Consider the following 18606-nt stretch of genomic DNA (forward strand, 5'->3'; position numbering starts at 1 on the left):
TTAAAGCAGCATCGTCAGCAAAGAGGAGTTCCCTGATGAGGACTTTCCGTACTTTGGACTTCGCTCTTAGACGGGCAAGGTTGAACAACCTGCCCCCTGATCTTGTGTGGAGGAAAATTCCTTCTTCCGAGGACTTGAACGCATGTGAAAGCAGGAGGGAGAAGAAAATCCCAAATTACAAATCTAAAATAAACATTAAAGACTAATAGATAAGTGCAGAATTCTGTTAACAACAATACACGTTTTGGGCACCAACTGAAATGTTTTATGACTTTAACCTCTTATAGGCACTAAACCAAATCAAGCATACATCCCTATAAGTCTCCTTTAATTAAGTTCAGACCAGTCAGATGCCTACAGACACTTGTTTGGGTCTGAAGAACTGAACTAGTCTTCCCTCAAAGAAAGAAAACCAACAGAGAATATTACTATCTTTTGGATAGCCTATTTTAAAAAATAATTATAGCTAAGTCATAAATATCCCAGGTATTATAAGGGTCTGGGAAACTCTCTTCAATAAGTATCTCCCCACTTAAGGAGACACAGAGAGGGGGTTCTTGTAGTTGTATACAGAATGCTACATGAGACGATTTATTAACTTTTATATATTTATTAAAGAGTTGAACATGTAATACACTTTAAGTGGCGAAGTATCAAGTAATATCAAATATTACCAGGTGATATAAAACATAATCTTATTTCTAAAATAGAATCCAAAAGTTCAACCTTGACAATGTTACAGCAAAATATCTAAGAATATCCATCAAAATTTAAAGTAAACTTTTACCTTAAATTCCCTGAGTACCATAGCATTGATGAGGAATTCAAATCTCTCATGTTTATATTGTTTCTAAGCTATCTCATCTTTTAGAATGTAGGTGTTACCTTTCTGTGTGTGTTTTTCCTGCTTTTGAGATCCATATATGGCAATATCATTAGTTCCCATTCCCACTTAATGTATTTGTTGGAAATTCCCTTCTCAAAGTTGTGAACTTTTATCTGGCCAAAATGTTTATAATTGGGTTTACTTGGCATCTGTTTTTGTAAGTACCATTCCACTTTGTAATTTACCATCTGTAATTGTCTTTTTATGGTACCTTGTACCATCCTCTTGAGTCAGTCTGTCTATATCACTAACACTATCAACTAATTCAGTTTATAGTTATCAGTACTGACCTCACATAAGATGTCTCAGTGTGTTTCATCTTCTAATTCCATTGTAGCAGAGACCTTGTAATGGATTTTTTTTAACTTAAAAGGTGTTTCTGGTTCACATTCTATTGTAACAGGGATGTTTATAAATTTTTAACTCTGCTGTTAAAAGGCGAGTTCAGTGAGTCTTAAAAACTGACCATTTATTCAATCTTTAATTCTAAAAGGTAGGATGTATTAATTATATCTAAGTTCTACCTAATTAAGCTTATTATACCCATGTTTCATCACAGAAGGTGGTAGATGGGGTGCCAGTCAAGTGGGCTGCTTTGTCCTGGATGGTGTCGAGCTTCTTGAGTGTTGTTGGAGCTGCACCCATCCAGGCAAGTGGAGAGTATTCCATCACACTCCTGACTTGTGCCTTGTAGATGGTGGACAGGCTTTGGGGAGTCAGGAGGTGAGTTACTCGCCACAGGGGTTCCTAGCCTCTGACCTGCTCTTGTAGCCACGCTATTTATATGGCTACTCCAGGTCAGTTCCCAGTCAATGGTAGCCCCTAAGTTGTTGATAGTGGGGGATTCAGCGATGGTAATGCCGTTGAATGTCAAGGGTAGATGGTTAGATCCTCTCTTGTTGGAGATGGTCATTGCCGGACACTCGTTTGGCGCGAATGTTACTTGCCACTTATCAGCCCACACCTGGATATTGTCCAGGTCTTGCTGCATTTCTACATGGACTGCTTCAGTATCTGAGGATTCACGAATGGTGCTGAACATTGTGCAATCATCAGCGAACATCCGCACTTCTGACCTTATGATTGAAGGAAGGTCATTGATGAAGCAGCTGAAGATGGTTGGGCCTAGGACACGACCCTGAGGAACTCCTGCAATGATGTCCTGGAGCTCAGAGGATTGACCTCCAACAACCACAACCATCTTCCTTTGTGCTTGGTATGACTCCGACCAGCGGAGAGTTTTCCCCCCGATTCCCATTAACCTCAGTTTTGCTCGGGCTCCTTGATGCCTTACTCAGTCTAATGCTGCCTTGATGTCAAGGGCAGTCACTCTCACCTCACCTCTTGAGTTCAGCTCTTTGGCTGTAATGAGGTCAGGAGCTGAGTGGCCCTGGCGGAACCCAAACTGAGCGTCACTGAGCAGTTATTGCTAAGCAAGTGCCGCTTGATGGCACTGTTGATGACACCTTCCATCACTTTACTGATGATTGAGAGTCGGCTGATGGGGCGGTAATTGGCCGGGTTGGACTAGTCCTGCTTTTTGTGCACAGGACATACCTGGGCAATTTTCCACATTGCCGGGTAGATGCCAGTGTTGTAGCTGTACTGGAACAGCTTGGCTAGGGGCGCAGCAAGTTCTGGAGCACAGGTCTTCAGTACTGTTGCCGGAATATTGTCAGGGCCCATAACTTTTGCAGTATCCAGTGCCTTCACTCGTTTCTTGATATCATGTGGAGTGAATCGAATTGGCTGAAGTCTGGCATCTGTGATGCTGGGGACTTCAGGAGGAGGCTGAGATGGATCATCAACTTAGTACTTCTGGCTGAAAATTGTTGCGATTGCTTCAGCCCTATCTTTTGCACTGATGTGCTGGGCTCCCCCATCATTGAGGATGGGGACATTTGTGGTGCCACCTCCTCCAGTTAGTTGTTTAATTGTCCATCACCATTCATGGTTGGATGTGGCACAGTGGTGCTACGAAGCCACTCTTGGTGATGGACATTGAAGTCCCACACCCAGAGTACATTTTGTGCCCTTGCCACCCTCAGTGCTTCCTCCAATTGGTGTTCAACATGGAGGAGTACTGACTCATCAGCTGACGGAGGGCAGTAGGTGGTAATCAGCAGGAGGTTTCCTTGTCCATGTTTGACCTGATGCCATGAGACTTCATGGGGTCCAGAGTCGATGTTGAGGACTCCCAGGGCAACTCTCTCCCTACTGTATACCACTGTGCCACCACCTCTGGTGGGTCTGTCCTGCCGGTGGGACAGGACATACCCAGGGATGGTGATGGCAGTGTCTGGGACATTGTCAGTTATAATTCTGTGTGTATGACTATGTCAGGCTGTTGCTTGACTAGAGTTAACGTTTTGGGTTAGTGACCCTTCATCGGTCACTGACCCGAAACGTTAACTCTGCTTCTCTTTCCACAGATGCTGCCAGACCCGCTGAGTGGTTCCAGCATTTCTTGTTTTTATTTCAGATTTCCAGCATCCGCAGTATTTTGCTTTTATTATATATGTTGCTTGATTAGTCTGTGGGACAGCTCTCCCAACTTTGGCACAAGCCTCCAGATGTTGGTAAGGAGGACTTTGCAGGGTCGACAGGGCTGGGTTTGCTGTTGTCGTTTCCTATGCCTAGGTCGATGCCGGGTGATCCGTCCGGTTTCATTTCTTTTTATTGACGTCGTAGCGGTTAGATACAACTGAGTGGCTTGCTAGGCCATTTCAGAGGGCATTTTAAGAGTCAACCACATTGCTGTGGGTCTGTAGTCACATGTAGGCCAGACTAGGTAAGGACAGCAGATTTCTATTTTTATTTATTTTATTTATAGATACAGCACTGAAACAAGCCCTTTGGCCCACCGAGTCTGTGCCGACCATCAACCATCCATTTATACACTAATCCCATATTCCTACCATATCCCCACCTGTCCCTATATTCCCCTACCACCTACCTATACTAGAGGCAATTTATAATGGCCAATTTACCGATCAACCTGCAAGTCTTTGGTGGTGGGAGGAAACCGGAGCACCCGGCGAAAACCCACGCGGTCACAGGGAGAACTTGCAGACTCCGCACAGGCAGTACCCAGAATTGAACCCGGGTCTCTGGAGCTGTGAGGCTGCGGTGCTAACCACTGCGCCACTGTGCCGCCCCTAAGGACATTAGTGAACCAGATGGGTTTTTACAACAATCGACAATGGTTTCATGGCCATCATTAGAGTAGCTTTTAATTCCAGATTTATTGATTGAATTCAAATTTCACTATCTACCGTGATGGGATTTGAACCCATGTCCCCAGCGCAGTAGCCTGGATCTCTGGGTTACTAGTCAAGTGACAATATCACTACGCCACCACCTCCTCTGGGGCTGTGGGGGGAGGGCGATTGTGGGGGTGCAGTTGTGGAGGGGGCATTTGGGGGTGTGGGGGAGGCGGTTGTCGGGGGATGATGGGGTGGGGGGTTTATGGGGGAAGATGGGTGTTGATGGGGGTTTGGGGGGGAAATGGGGGTTTGGGGGGAGATGGGGGAGGGGGCAGGCTGGTGTGTGGGGGGAGACAATGTGATGTTGAAATTTTGACTAATTCCTCCCTCATAGGTGCTGATTACAACACCAAGTACCGACCAATCACCACCAGTTATGATTACAATGCCCCTCTCTCCGAGGCGGGAGATCCCACGGAGAAGTTTTACGCTCTGCGAGATGTGATTAGCCAGGTACAATGGAAATAGCCGCACACTCTCTTTCCACAGATGCTGCCAGACCTGCTGAGTGATTCCAGCATTTCTTGTTTTTATTTCAGATTTCCAGCATCCGCAGTATTTTGCTTTTATTTACTCACACTGTCAAGACAGGATAACAAGACCAGTGGATCTGGGCTGGGGTGGGCAGGGGATGGGCGACAGGAGGGTGGTAAGTGGAATGGGAGGAGGGGACGGGAGGGGAGGCAGAGGGGAGGGGAGAGGGTGCTGATTGAAGGGTTTCTGGCTGGAGGCTGCAGTGAGGCAGTGGATTTATATCCCAGGGAGATTTGAAGTGTAGCCACCGATGTAATATGCGAAACGAGGCAGCCAATTTCGGCACAGCAAGATCCCACAAACAGCAATGGGTGCATGATTAGTTCATCTGCTGTTGAGATCTTTTACATCCATCACAACTGACAGGGCCTCAGTTTGCTATTTCATTCGAAGAACTGACTGACAGTGCAGCACTCCCTCAGTACTGACCCTCTGACAGTGCAGCACTCCCTCAGTGCTGACCCTCCGGCAGTGCAGCGTTCCCTCGGTGCTGAACCTCTGACTGTGCAGCACTCCCTCAATACTGACCCTCCGACAGTGCAGCGCTTCCTCGGTGCTGACCCTCCGACAGTGCGGCGCTCCATCCGTACTGACCCTCTGACAGTGCAGCACTCCCTCAATACTGACCCTCTGACAGTGCAGCGCTCCCTCGGTGCTGAGCCTCCGACAGTGCAGCGCTCCCTCAATACTGACCCTCTGATAGTGCAACAATCCCTCAGTGCTGAGGGAGGAAGTGTTGGGTATTCTAAAAGGCATTAAGGTGGACAAGTCCCCAGGTCCGGATGGGATCTATCCCAGGTTACTGAGGGAAGCGAGAGAGGAAATAGCTGGGGCCTTAACAGATATCTTTGCAGCATCCTTAAACACGGGTGAGGTCCCGGAGGACTGGAGAATTGCTAATGTTGTCCCCTTGTTTAAGAAGGGTAGCAGGGATAATCCAGGTAATTATAGACCGGTGAGCCTGACGTCAGTGGTAGGGAAGCTGCTGGAGAAGATACTGAGGGATAGTATCTATTGCCATTTGGAAGTAAATGGGCTTATCAGTGATAGGCAACATGGTTTTGTGCAGGGAAGGTCATGTCTTACCAACTTAATAGAATTCTTTGAGGAAGTGACAAAGTTGATTGATGAGGGAAGGGCTGTAGATGTCATATACATGGACTTCAGTAAGGCGTTCGATAAGGTTCCCCATGGTAGGTTGATGGAGAAAGTGAAGTCGCATGGCGTCCAGGGTGTACTCGCTAGATGGATAAAGAACTGGCTGGGCAACAGGAGACAGAGAGTAGTAGTGGAAGGGAGTTTCTCAAAATGGAGACGTGTGACCAGTGGTGTTCCACAGGGATCCGTGCTGAGACCACTGTTGTTTGTGATATACATAAATGATTTGGAGGAAAGTATAGGTGGTCTGATTAGCAAGTTTGCAGACGACACTAAGATTGGTGGAGTAGCAGATAGTGAAGGGGACTGTCAGAGAATACAGCAGAATATAGATAGATTGGAGAGTTGGGCAGAGAAATGGCAGATGGAGTTCAATCAAGGCAAATGCGAGGTGATGCATTTTGGAAGATCCAATTCAAGAGTGAACTATACAATAAATGGAAAAGTCCTGGGGAAAATTGATGTACAGAGAGATTTGGGTGTTCAGGTCCCTTGTTCCCTGAAGGTGGCAACGCAGGTCAATAGAGTGGTCAAGAAGGCATACGGCATGCTTTCCTTCATCGGACGGGGTATTGAGTACAAGAGTTGGCAGGTCATGTTACCGTTGTATAAGACTTTGGTTTGGCCACATTTGGAATACTGCGTGCAGTTCTGGTCGCCATATTACCAAAAGGATGTAGATGCTTTGGGGAGGGTGCAGAGGAGGTTCACCAAGATGTTGCCTGGTATGGAGGGCGCTAGCTATGAAGAGAGGTTGAGTAGATTAGGATTATTTTCATTAGAAAGACGGAGGTTGAGGGGGGACCTGATTGAATTGTACAAAATCATGAGAGGTATAGACAGGGTGGATAGCAAGAAGCTTTTTCCCTGAGTGGGGGATTCAATTACTCGGGGTCACGAGTTCAAAGTGAGAGGGGAAAAGTTTAGGGGGGATATGCGTGGAAAGTTCTTTACGCAGAGGGTGGTGGGTGCCTGGAATGCGTTGCCAGCGGAGGTGGTAGACGCGGGCACGATAGCGTCTTTTAAGATGTATCTAGACAGATACATGAATGGGCAGGAAGCAAAGAGATACAGACCCTTAGAAAATAGGCGACATGTTTAGATAGAGGATCTGGATCGGCGCAGGCTTGGAGGGCCGAAGGGCCTGTTCCTGTGCTGTAATTTTCTTTGTTCTTTGTTTGTTCTTTGCACTGGGAATGTCAGCCTGGGTTGGGCTTGAACACATGACCGTCTGACCTAGAGGTGAGAGTTGCTACTCACTAACAGAAACGAACTCTGAGCTCAGCTTCCTCCTCAACATCTTTCCATCGTGACTCTCAGACCCTCAATTTTGCCACTCCTCATTACGCTACCTCTCACCTTGAATTCTATAATTTGTACTGGGGCACAGTTGAGGGAGTTTCACTCTGTATCGAACCTGTTTTTTTCTCTTAAAACAGAACTCAAATTAAAATAGCATCCTCTGCATCTATGATGCACACCAGTCCCTGCGGTGCCCACCGTTCGCGGAAGGCCTCAAGCGAGCCAGCGGTCACCACATGCTCCTTCTCCAGGGACACCCGGGCGTGAACGTAACTGCAGAAGTGGGGCAGGCAATCAGGGTGGACGGCCCCCCCATTGGCCCGCAGCCTGGACCTGTGATTTGCCACCTTGGCCAGACCCAGGAGCAGACCGACGAGGAGATCCTCCTCCCAGCCCACACCCCTCCACAGCGGGTGCCGAAAGATCAGGAGCGTGGGGCTGAAGTGCAGCCAAAACCTGAGGAGCAACCCCTTTAAATACTCAAAGAGGGGCTGCAACCTCACACATTCCATGTCTACGTGGAATACGGACTCATCCAGGCCGCAGAAATTACAAACGGCCTCGGCGTCCGTGAACCTACTTAACAGTCTATTGCACGGGACTGCCCTGTGCAACACCCTTCACCCCAGGTCCCCGATGTAAAGGGAGAAGACTCCCACTTGGAGAGACCTGCGCCGGGGTTTCCCCTTGCTGCCAGATGGCAACATAGACCGCCAAGGCATGTCCGTCCGGCTGCCGAATGCGAGGAAGTGGAGAGTGTGCAGGAGCAGCCTGGAAAGGAAATCCCACCGCGCCGTGTGGAATGGCACAGAGGGCATTTCCGAGAGGTGGCTCGGGTTGTGTGGGACCGGCTCCCGAGGAGAGTTTCAGGGCCCGGATCTGATGAGCAGTTCTGGCCGAGCGGGGGGGCGGGGGGGGGGCTGGGAGCGCTCTGCACTCCCGAGCCCCCTCGTCACCCAAAATGAGGAATGTCCTGGGGGCTTCAGATACGCCTCCGGCCGTCAGTCCGTCCCCGGAGCCGGCCGCACGGACAGCCTAGGCGCTCTTCTCCGCCGGCGGGGGAGCGTCCTGACTGGAGATGGCCATGTTCCAGACTCGGAATAGATCCCGGTAAAAGCCTGGCACCTCCCTCAGAGAGGTGGGGCGAATGTTCTCCGCCGGGAGCTGTGTGCCATCTTGAAGGCAGTGCCCCTGGCGGAACAAATATGTCGCCAACGCATGCCATCTGGGAAGATGCTCGACGTACAGGTATTTCTGCAGGGTCCGAAGGCGGAGAGTCGCAGCCTGGGTAGGGACGCACACCAGCGACTGGCCACCCTCTTCAATCAGGAGACTCAGGACCGCGGCAGAGACCCAGTGCTTCCTCTTGCCCCAGAAGAAATCGACGAGCTTCTTCTGGATCTTGGTGGCAATTGAAAGGGGCGGGGCAAAAGTGACCAACTGGTAGAATCATAGAGAGAGGCCACTTGGCCCATCGTGTCTGTGCCGGCCGAAAAACGATCCATATATTCTAATCCCACCTTCCAGCATTTGGTCCGTAGCCCTGCAGATTACGGCACTTGAGGTGAATATCCAGACTCCTTTTGAATGAGTTGAGGGTTTCTGCCTCAACTACCTTTTCAGGCAGTGAGTTCCAGACCATCAGCACCCTCTGGATGAAAACGTTTTTCCCATCTCTCCTCTAATCTTTCTGCCAATCACTTTAAATCTATGCCCCCTCGTCACTGACCTCTCTGCTAAGGTGAATAGACCCTTCACCTCCACTCTATCCAGGCTCCTCACAATTTTGTACATTTCAATCAGATCTCCCCTTAGCCTTCTCTGTTCCAAGGAGAACAACCCCAGCCTATCCAATCTTTCCTCATAGCTGCATTTTTCCAGTCCTGACAACATCCTCGTAAATCTTCTCTGTACCCTCTCGAGTGTAATTACATCCTTTCTGTAATGAGGTGACCAGAACTGCACACAGTACTCAAGCTGTGACCTAACCAATGAGTTATACAGTTCCAGCGTAACCTCCCTGCCCTTGTATTCTATACCTCGGCTAATAAAGGAAAATATTCCATATGGCTTCTTATCGACCTGTCCTGCTACTTTCAGGGATCTGTGGACATTCACTCCAAGGTCCCTCACTTCCTCTACACTTCTCAGTATTTTCCCATTAATCGTGTATTCCTTTGCCTTGTTTGTCCTCCCCAAATGCATCACCTCACACTTCTGCAAGTTGAATTCCATTTGCCACTTTTCTGCCCATCTAACCAGACCATCAATATCTTCCTGCAGCCTACAGCTATCCTCCTCGCTATCTACCACACGGCCAATCTTTATGTCGTCTGCAAACTTCTTGATCATGCTCCCTACATTTACATACAAATCGTTAATATGTACCACAAAAAGCAGGGGATCCAGTACTGAGCCCTGCGGAACGCCACTGGAAACAGCCCTTCAGTCGCAAAAACACCCGTCAACAATTACACTTTGTTTCCTGCCACTGAGCCAATTTTGTATCCACCTTGCTGCATTTCCCTGGATCCCATGGGATTTTATTTTTTTAACCAGTCTGCCATGTGGGATCTTGTCAAAAGCCTTGCTAAAATCCATGTAGACCACATCAACTGCACTACCCTCATCTGTCTTCCTTGCCACTTCAAAAAATTCAATCAAGTTGGTCAAATAAGATCTTCCCTTAACAAATCCATGCTGGCTATCCTTGATTAACCTGTGCCTTTCTAAGTGACAGTTTATCCTGTCTCTCAGAATAGATTCCAATACTTTGCCCACTACTGAGGTTAGACTGACTGGCCTGTAATTATTCGGTCTATCCTTCTCTCCCTTTTTAAACAGAGGTACAACGTTAGCAGTTCTCCAATCCTCCGGTACGACAGCATTGAGGCCACCAGTTGGTTCATGACCAGCGCTTGGCCCCTGTAGCACTCGGAGCAGTTCTGTCCAGTGTCCTAGCCGAGTGATCACTTTTGTCTCCAACTCTGGTGCTCCATGCAAAAGGTGTTCACTCCTCTGGTCGGGAGTCCACCCACCACTGACCCACCAGGAGTCATAGAGTCAGAGAGTAATAGAGTTATACAGCACAGAAACATGCCCTTTGGCCCATTGTGTCTGTGCCGGCCATCAAGCACCCAACTATTCTAATCCCATATTCCAGCACTTGGCCTGTAGCCTTGTATGCTCTGGCGTTTCAAGTGCTCATCTAAATACGTCTTAAATGTTGTGAGGATTCCTGCCTCCACCACCTCTTCAGGCAGTGCGTTCCAGATTCCAACCACCCTGTGGGTGATAAAATGCTTCCTCAAATCCCCCCTAAACCTCCAGCCCCTTACCCTAAATCTATGTCCCCTGGTTCTTGACCCCTCCGCTGAGGGAAAGAGTTTCTTCCTATCTAACTTATCAATGCCCCTCATTATCTTGTACACCTCAATCATGTCCCCCTCAGTCTTCTCTGCTCCAAGGAAAACAACGCTAGCCTTTTCAGTCTCTCTTCATAGCTGAAATGCTCCAGCCCAGGCAACATCCTGGTGAATCTCCTCTGCACCCTCTCCAGTGCAATCACATCCTTCCTATAGTGTTGTGACCAGAATTGTACACAGTACTCCAGCTGTGGCCTAGTGTTTTATACAGCTCCATCATAACCTCCCTGCTCTTATATTCTATGCCTCGGCTAATAAAGGCAAGTATTCCATGTGCCTTCCTAACCACCTTATCTACCTGTGCTGCTGCCTTCAGTGATCTATGGACAAGTACACCAAGGTCCCTCTGTACTTCCTAGGATCCTACCATCCATTGTATATTCCCTTGCCTTGTTAGTCCTCCCAAATGCATTACCTCACACTTCTCAGGATTAAATTCCATTTGCCACTGCTCCGCCCATCTTACCAGACCATCTACATCGTCCTGTATCTAAGGCTTTCCTCCTCACTATTTACGACACCACCAATTTTCGTGTCATCTGCAAACTTACTGATCATACCTCCTATATTCATGTATAAATCATTAATGGACACTGCAAACAGCAAGGGTCCCAGCACTGATCCCTGAGGTACACCACTGGTCACAGGCTTCCACTCGCAAAAACAGCCCTCGACCATCACCCTCTGCCTTCTGCCACTTTTCTGATTAGCAAGTTTGCAGACGACACTAAGATTGGTGGAGTAGCAGATAGTGAAGGGGACTGTCAGAGAATACAGCAGAATATAGATAGATTGGAGAGTTGGGCAGAGAAATGGCAGATGGAGTTCAATCAAGGCAAATGCGAGGTGATGCATTTTGGAAGATCCAATTCAAGAGTGAACTATACAGTAAATGGAAAAGTCCTGGGGAAAATTGATGTACAGAGAGATTTGGGTGTTCAGGTCCACTGTTCCCTGAAGGTGGCAACGCAGGTCAATAGAGTGGTCAAGAAGGCATACGGCATGCTTTCCTTCATCGGACGGGGTATTGAGTACAAGGGTTGGCAGGTCATGTTACAGTTTTATAAGACTTTGGTTCGGCCACATTTGGAATACTGCGTGCAGTTCTGGTTGCCACATTACCAGAAGGATGTGGATGCTTTGGAGAGGGTGCAGAGGAGGTTCACCAGGATGTTGCCTGGTATGGAGGGCGCTAGCTATGAAGAGAGGTTGAGTAGATTAGGATTATTTTCATTAGAAAGACGGAGGTTGAGGGGGGACTTGATTGAGGTGTACAAAATCATGAGAGGTATAGACAGGGTGGATAGCAAGAAGCTTTTTCCCGGAGTGGGGGATTCAATTACTAGGGGTCACGAGTTCAAAGTGAGAGGGGAAAAGTTTAGGGGGGATATGCGTGGAAAGTTCTTTACGCAGAGGGTGGTGGGTGCCTGGAATGCGTTGCCAGCGGAGGTGGTAGACGCGGGCACGATAGCGTCTTTTAAGATGTATCTAGACAGATACATGAATGGGCAGGAAGCAAAGAGATACAGACCCTTAGAAAATAGGCGACATGTTTAGATAGAGGATCTGGATCGGCGCAGGCTTGGAGGGCCGAAGGGCCTGTTCCTGTGCTGTAATTTTCTTTGTTCTAAGCCAATTTTGGATCCAAATTGCCCTGGATCCTATGGGCTCTTAACTTCTTAACTAATCTCTCATGCGGGACCTCATCAAAAGCCTTACTGAAGTCCATGTAGACTACATCAACTGTTTTACCCTCATCGACACATCTAGTCACCTCCTCGAAAAATTCAATCAAGTTAGTTAGACACGATCGCCCCCTGACAAAGCCATGCTGACTATCTCTGATTAATCCCTGCCTCTCTAATTGGAGATTAATCCTGTCCCTCAGAATTTTTTCCAATATTTTCCCAACCACTGATGTTAGACTTACTGGCCTGTAATTACCTGGTTTCTGCCTGCTACCCTTCTTGAATAATGGTACCACATTCACTGTCCTCTGGTACCTCTCCTGTGGCCAGAGAGGATTTGAAAATTTGTCTCAAAGCCCTTGCTATCTCCTCCCTTGCCTCACATAACCGCCTGGGATACATCTCATCTGGGCCTGGGGATTTATCCACTTTTAAGCCCGCTAAAACAGCTAATACCTTCTCCCTTTCAATGCTAATATGTTCAAGTATATCACAATCCCCCTCCCTGATCTCTACACCTACATCGTCCTTCTCCAGTTCCAGAACATTTCTCCCAATTTACCTTCATGGAGGACGTGGCAGAAAAGGTCTGCTGGTACTCGCGCATCCTCCGCAAGTCAATGGGATCTGTGACCCTGAGGAGTCAGTCATCGGCGTAAGTCGAGAGGATGACCCACATGCCTGGCCCGCGCAAAGCCAAACCTGTCAACCTCCTGCGAAGGCACAGGAATGGCTCCTCGCAGATGGTATATAATTGGCCGGACATGGGGCATCCCTGACGTACGCCTCTCCCAAAGCGAAGGGGCGCCATCAAGGACCCGTTAACTTTGACCAGACACTCTGCGGCAGCGTATAAAAGTCAGACCCAAGTCACAACATGCCGCCTGAGTTCGAACACGCGCAAATTCCTGAAGAGATATTCAGATATTCGTGATCCACCCTGTCGAACACCCTCTCCTGATCGAAGGAGAGAAAGGCGACCGATAGACCAGTCCTCTGGGAAAGATGGATCAGGTCCTGGATGGAGCGGCCCGGGACCATGTAGGACTGGTCGGGGTGGATCATCTGGGCCACCATGGTGCCCAGGCAGGTAGACATAGCCCGGGCAAAGATCTTATAATCCGTGCTGAGGAGGGAGACCGGACGCCAGTTCTTAAACAAACGGAGATCGCCCCGCTTTGGCAGCAGGACGACGACGACCGCGCTGCATAATGAGAGGGGCATCTCCCCGATTGCCAGGCTTTTCCCCAGGACCAGCGCGTAATCGTCCTCCAGGATGTCCCAGAATGCCCAGTGGAACTCCACGGTCAGCCCGTCCAGCCCCGGGGATTTGCCCTTTGAGAGCTGGTGGAGGGTGCCGGTCAGTTCCGTCAACGTTAGCGGAGCCTTCAGTACTTTGGCGCCATCCGGGCTGACCTTTGGCAGGTCTTCCCAGAAAACTCTGAGCGCGTCCTCGCTGGATAGATCCAGAGAGAACAATGCACTGTAATAGGTTTGGACCAAAAGGCCCATTCCCTCTGATCTGTGATGGAGGATCCACCACGGCCAGCAGCTCAACGAGCTGCTTATGGAATCCCCTCCATTTTTCCAGCGAGTAGAAGGGTGAGGTGTGGTCCAAATCTGATAAGGGACTCCAGGTCGAGCACCTCCTTCTCTAAGCACCCGATCTCGGCTTCCCGCCTCTTGGTCGACACTTCGCGTACTCCTGACAGAAGACATAGATGTGAGTCTTGCCCACATCCCACCATAGCCTCAAGGAGGGGAAGCCCCCCTGCTTCCTTCTGCAGTCGACCCAGAATCGACAGAATGAGTCCTGGAATCACTTGTCCTCCAGCAGCCAGTTGTAAAAGTGCCAGTACGCGAACCCCGCGGAGCGGAGTGAACTCCACTTACACCAGGCGGTAGTCTGAGGACAGCACCAGCTGCATGGAGGCTCCCGAGACGCGGGAGACGTACGCCTGTGAAATGTAGAGACGTTTGAATCGGGACCCTCCTCCTCCAGACCTCCAGGTGAAAGCGGTGGATTCGGGATGGAGATTCCGCCAGATGTCCACCAAGTCAGTTGCCTCAACCTCTCCACTGACGCTTGGCCATGTTGGGAACCGGAGCGATCCTCACCTCGAGGGTACAGTTAAAATCCACCCCCCTGTGGATGATGCACTCGCCGCTATCGATGGAGGTCAAGAAAACATACACTGCTTCAAAGAAGCGCGCTTGCAACGCTCCGGGCCTGGGCACGTACACGTTCACAAAGTGGAGTGGCACGCTACCCAGACGAACACGGCGAGGTGGAGCAAGCAGCTCGGCACAAGCTCCTTGACCCCAAGATCTCCGGCTGAAGAGTCGGATTCAACAAGATAGTCAACCCACTAGAAATAGGTGTGAGGTGACTCATGTGGACCCCACCCTGCCACTCCCAGTGAGCTCCTCCTCGCCCACCTGCACCAGCTGGGGAGGTGAGGTCAGGGATTACCCCAGTCCCGCTCGGTCTTCGGGAAGGCAGTCTCCGACATGTCTACTCCCGGTGAGCTCCTCCTCCTCCACCTGGCTTCATCTCCCAGAACAGTGTGGGTTTCCTGCAGAAAGTTCATTGCATTACCTCCCTTCTCTGAGGACTGAGAGATAGTGAAATCTGCGGAGAGACCCTGTGCTGCCGTTGATGTTGAGGCTGGCTATGGTTATCTTCATGTCAAAAGTAGTAAAAACCATCACCAACACCTCAGTGTGAGGAGGGAGTGGAAGTGCACCTGGCCCTCCACTACCCCAACAACCCTTTGAGGAACGTTTTAAACCGGCACCTCTCAACCAGTTTCAATTCCGTGCCCTTCCTTCTTTCTTGATTGCGGCATGGATGGACTGGATGATCAGCACCAGATTTTCCACCGTCCGAGGGCCAGCTGAACTTTATTGCAGCAACCCCTGCATGCTGCGACGAAGTCCCGAGGTTCCACAGTGGGGATGAGAGGAGACTCTGTAGGAGGTATGAGGAAGTCCACCACCTCACTGGTGATGGATTCAAGATCGTCCTCTGTGCCCCACACCGAATCCCCATCCTCCTCTGGGTTGTCACCACCAGCGGCCAACACACCGACCACACACTGTGGGGCGGACACCACGGCCACGCCAGCTGGTTCCACCTCCATCATGATCCCACCCCCAGGGTTCATCTATGGAGCTGACGCCTATGGGCGTCAGTGGTTCGGGACCCCTCAACTCCCCCCCCCCCCCCCCCCCCCCATCTCTGTTCCTGGGCTAGTGGTTGGTCCAGGAGAGATGGTTGTTCCCGGCTTCGGAAATCCAGCTGGAACCAGGACCAGAGGCGAAGAGGAGGCCAACTCCTGCCCCACCAGCGCCTACAGGCCCAGCAGACGGGACGCTATGCAAATTGGCCTCCGGGTCAGGTACATCCTGGGTGGCAGTAACAGGCGGCTGGAAGGGTTGACCACCTCCGGTCTTGCCCCCACCTCCCCCTCACCTCCACCCAAGACACCTGACCCAATGGCAGATGGAATGATTTCTCCTGGGGGGTCCACAGGCTCCCCCATCCCAGGAGTTACCAAATTTACGAGGGCTACCCCATGCCCTTCGGTTTGAAGGATAGAGGGCTCTCACTCTTGACATGAGGCTCTGATGGTGCCGGTGGTGGGTGAGCCCGAGGGCCCATGCCAGAAGATGGACCTGTTCCTTAAGGTCAGAGGAGGGGCGCCTCCTCCTCTTATTCTGGGAGGGTGCGGAGGCTCTGAGACTTCCATCTCACTAGAGGTCCCAAATTCTACCTCCGCACCTCCCTGCCCAGATTTCTTGGCCCCGAGCTCAGCTGCGGGGCAGGTGGGCTTCCCTTGATCGGGCCTAGGGCTGAGCTCAGGCACTGATCGTTGTTTTGTGTCCGGGAGCACGCCTTTGGGTGTTTCGACTTGCGCCATGCCTTCCTTCCACCCTGCCGGGTCTCCCCCTCTCCGCCGGAGTCCATGAAAACCATGGCCTCTGGAACTCCCTGAGCAGTCTCTGGTAGAGTTGTCGGGGGAAGTGCAGTGGCGCCACCCTGGGCCGCTGAGGTGTAGTTGGTGGCCTGGAGGTTGGGGCAGTTCTTATGAACATGGCCACCCACCTGTATGGCATGGCACCATGCCCCGTCCGAAGTCCAGAAGACACAGCAGGCTGCCACTGGAACTCCACATCAAAGTGGCCCTCTATTATCTCCTCCTGTGCCAGCTGTATGAATAGCTGGTGGCGGAAGGAGTAGACATGTCGGATGCTGCTTTCCCGAAGACCAAGCGAGAGCGGGATCTCACCTTCCCCAGATGGTGCAGGTGGGGAAGGAGGAGCTCACTGGGAATAAAGGGGATCCACTGGCAAGGAAGTCCTGCCCTCAGTGAGCCCGCTCGGTCTTCGGGAAAAACACTGCCTTCCCATACATCTTAGGCTGTGACAATGGCTGAAGGGTCGACAACCTCGGCCATTGCCTTACACAGGCCTCTGTAGACATGTTGAGGTGGGGATAGCTCTTTATCCCATGGCTGAAAGCAGTTCGCTAGAAAAGTGACGAGGCCACTTGGGTGACCACAGAGACTGCAGCCGCAGAGGTGTTAGAGGGCCCTGCCACTGGCACAGATGGACTTGCCACGGGTTCATGAGCTAAACCCCCGCCCCAGCATTGTAGGCCTGCAGATTTCAAAAAAGTCTACAAGAAAATAAATAAATATATATATTTTTAGAACATTACAGCGCAGTACAGGCCCTTCGGCCCTCGATGTTGCGCCGACCTGTGAAACCATCTGCCCTACACTATTCCATTTTCATCCATATGTCTTATCCAATGACCACTTAAATGCCCTTAAAGTTGGCGAGTCTACTACTGTTGCAGGCAGGGCGTTCCACGCCCCTACTACTCTCTGAGTAAAGAAACTACCTCTGACATCTGTCCTATATCTATCACCCCTCAACTTAAAGCTATGTCCCCTCGTGTTTGCCATCACCATCCGAGGAAAAAGACTCTCACTATCCACCCTATCTAACCCTCTGATTATCTTATATGTCTCTATTAAGTCACCTCTCCTCCTCCTTCTCTCTAACGAAAACAACCTCAAGTCCCTCAGCCTTTCCTCATAAGACCTTCCCTCCATACCAGGCAACATCCTAGTAAATCTCCTCTGCACCCTTTCCAAAGCTTCCACATCCTTCCTATAATGCGGTGACCAGAACTGCACGCAATACTCCAGGTGCGGCAAGTTAGGTGAGAGGCAGAGGATATATTGAAAAAGGGAAGGACAGGTTGTGAGCAATGACTTGCTTTTAGGGGGTGGTGCACACAGCACACTTTAAACAGTCTTTGCCAGCACCTCTGGTTTTCTGGTCTTCTGGTTGGGAGGGGAAGTGTCTTCACCTGGGTCAGCTGAAGCTGCCCAAGCACTAGCTATCCACTTCTGTCTCTTTAGCCAAGCAGCTTCAGCTGACCCAGGCTGGACAATTGGGGTGGGGAGGGAGCTTCCCTGTGTGCTTATTGCAGCAGCACAGATCCCTGTACAATTGAAAGCCCACCGCTTGTTGTTCCAGCCGCTTGTTCCTCCCCCTACAGTCCAAAGCAAAGAAAACTTCTGGTGTTCAGCACCCACCTCCAAACAAATCCTTATTTTGACAAGTCTCTTTCTCCACTGTAAAGCTTGTTATTCAAGCTCTCCCTCTGATCAGTGTAGTTCCTCTCTCCACCTCAGCAATCTCCAACTGCCATCAGCACTGTCAGCTGAAGCTCGTCGCTGCAATCAACACTCAGCACCTCCAGTCAGGCAACAGCTAACCCTGTTTTTTTTGCATATTTGGCATCTTCAGTAGGGGAGGGCAAGAGTATCAGTTGTGATCTGGTGAATATAATTTTTTATCTGTTGCTGTATCTAAAATTTAAAAAATTTTTAAAATCTTTTTTGTAGAGGGAGCTTTACTCTGTATCTAACCAGTTTTTCTTTTTTCTCTCAACCCTGTGATGTACATGCCCTGGGAGTATTTGATGAGGACAGTGTAGAGGGAGCTTTACTCTGTATCTAACCCCGTGCTGTACCTGTCCTGGGTGTGTTTGATGGGGACAGTGTAGAGGCAGTGGTTGATGGTATGGTGTTTAACTCATGCTGTGACAGATTCCAGCTGATTTTTTTTTATCCTTCTTGTTGTTTCTCAGTTTCGAGATATCCCTGTTGGTCCGCTACCTCCACCCACTCTGAAGTTTGCCTATGGCCGTGTCCCTATGACAAAGGTAAGAGTTTGCAGGGTAATGTACCGCTTAGAAACATAGAAAATAGGAGCAGGAGTAGGCCATTCGGCCCTTCGAGGCTGCTCCGCCATTCATTATGATGATG

The 18606-nt window shown here is 50.0% G+C and overlaps 1 protein-coding gene across 1 annotated transcript in view; it reads left to right on the forward strand.

Annotated features, from left to right (window-relative positions):
* The window catches only part of LOC137371799 (beta-galactosidase-like), a 149047-nt gene that overhangs the window by 62858 nt on the left and 67583 nt on the right, over positions 1-18606 (forward strand). Inside the window, exons 11-12 of the mRNA XM_068034679.1 lie at positions 4487-4605; positions 18429-18503. Coding sequence (XP_067890780.1) covers positions 4487-4605; positions 18429-18503 — 194 coding nt within the window. The remainder of the gene's footprint in view (positions 1-4486; positions 4606-18428; positions 18504-18606) is intronic.

The sequence above is a fragment of the Heterodontus francisci genome, chromosome 7 (assembly GCF_036365525.1).
Source record: "Heterodontus francisci isolate sHetFra1 chromosome 7, sHetFra1.hap1, whole genome shotgun sequence".
Classification (NCBI taxonomy): domain Eukaryota; kingdom Metazoa; phylum Chordata; class Chondrichthyes; order Heterodontiformes; family Heterodontidae; genus Heterodontus; species Heterodontus francisci.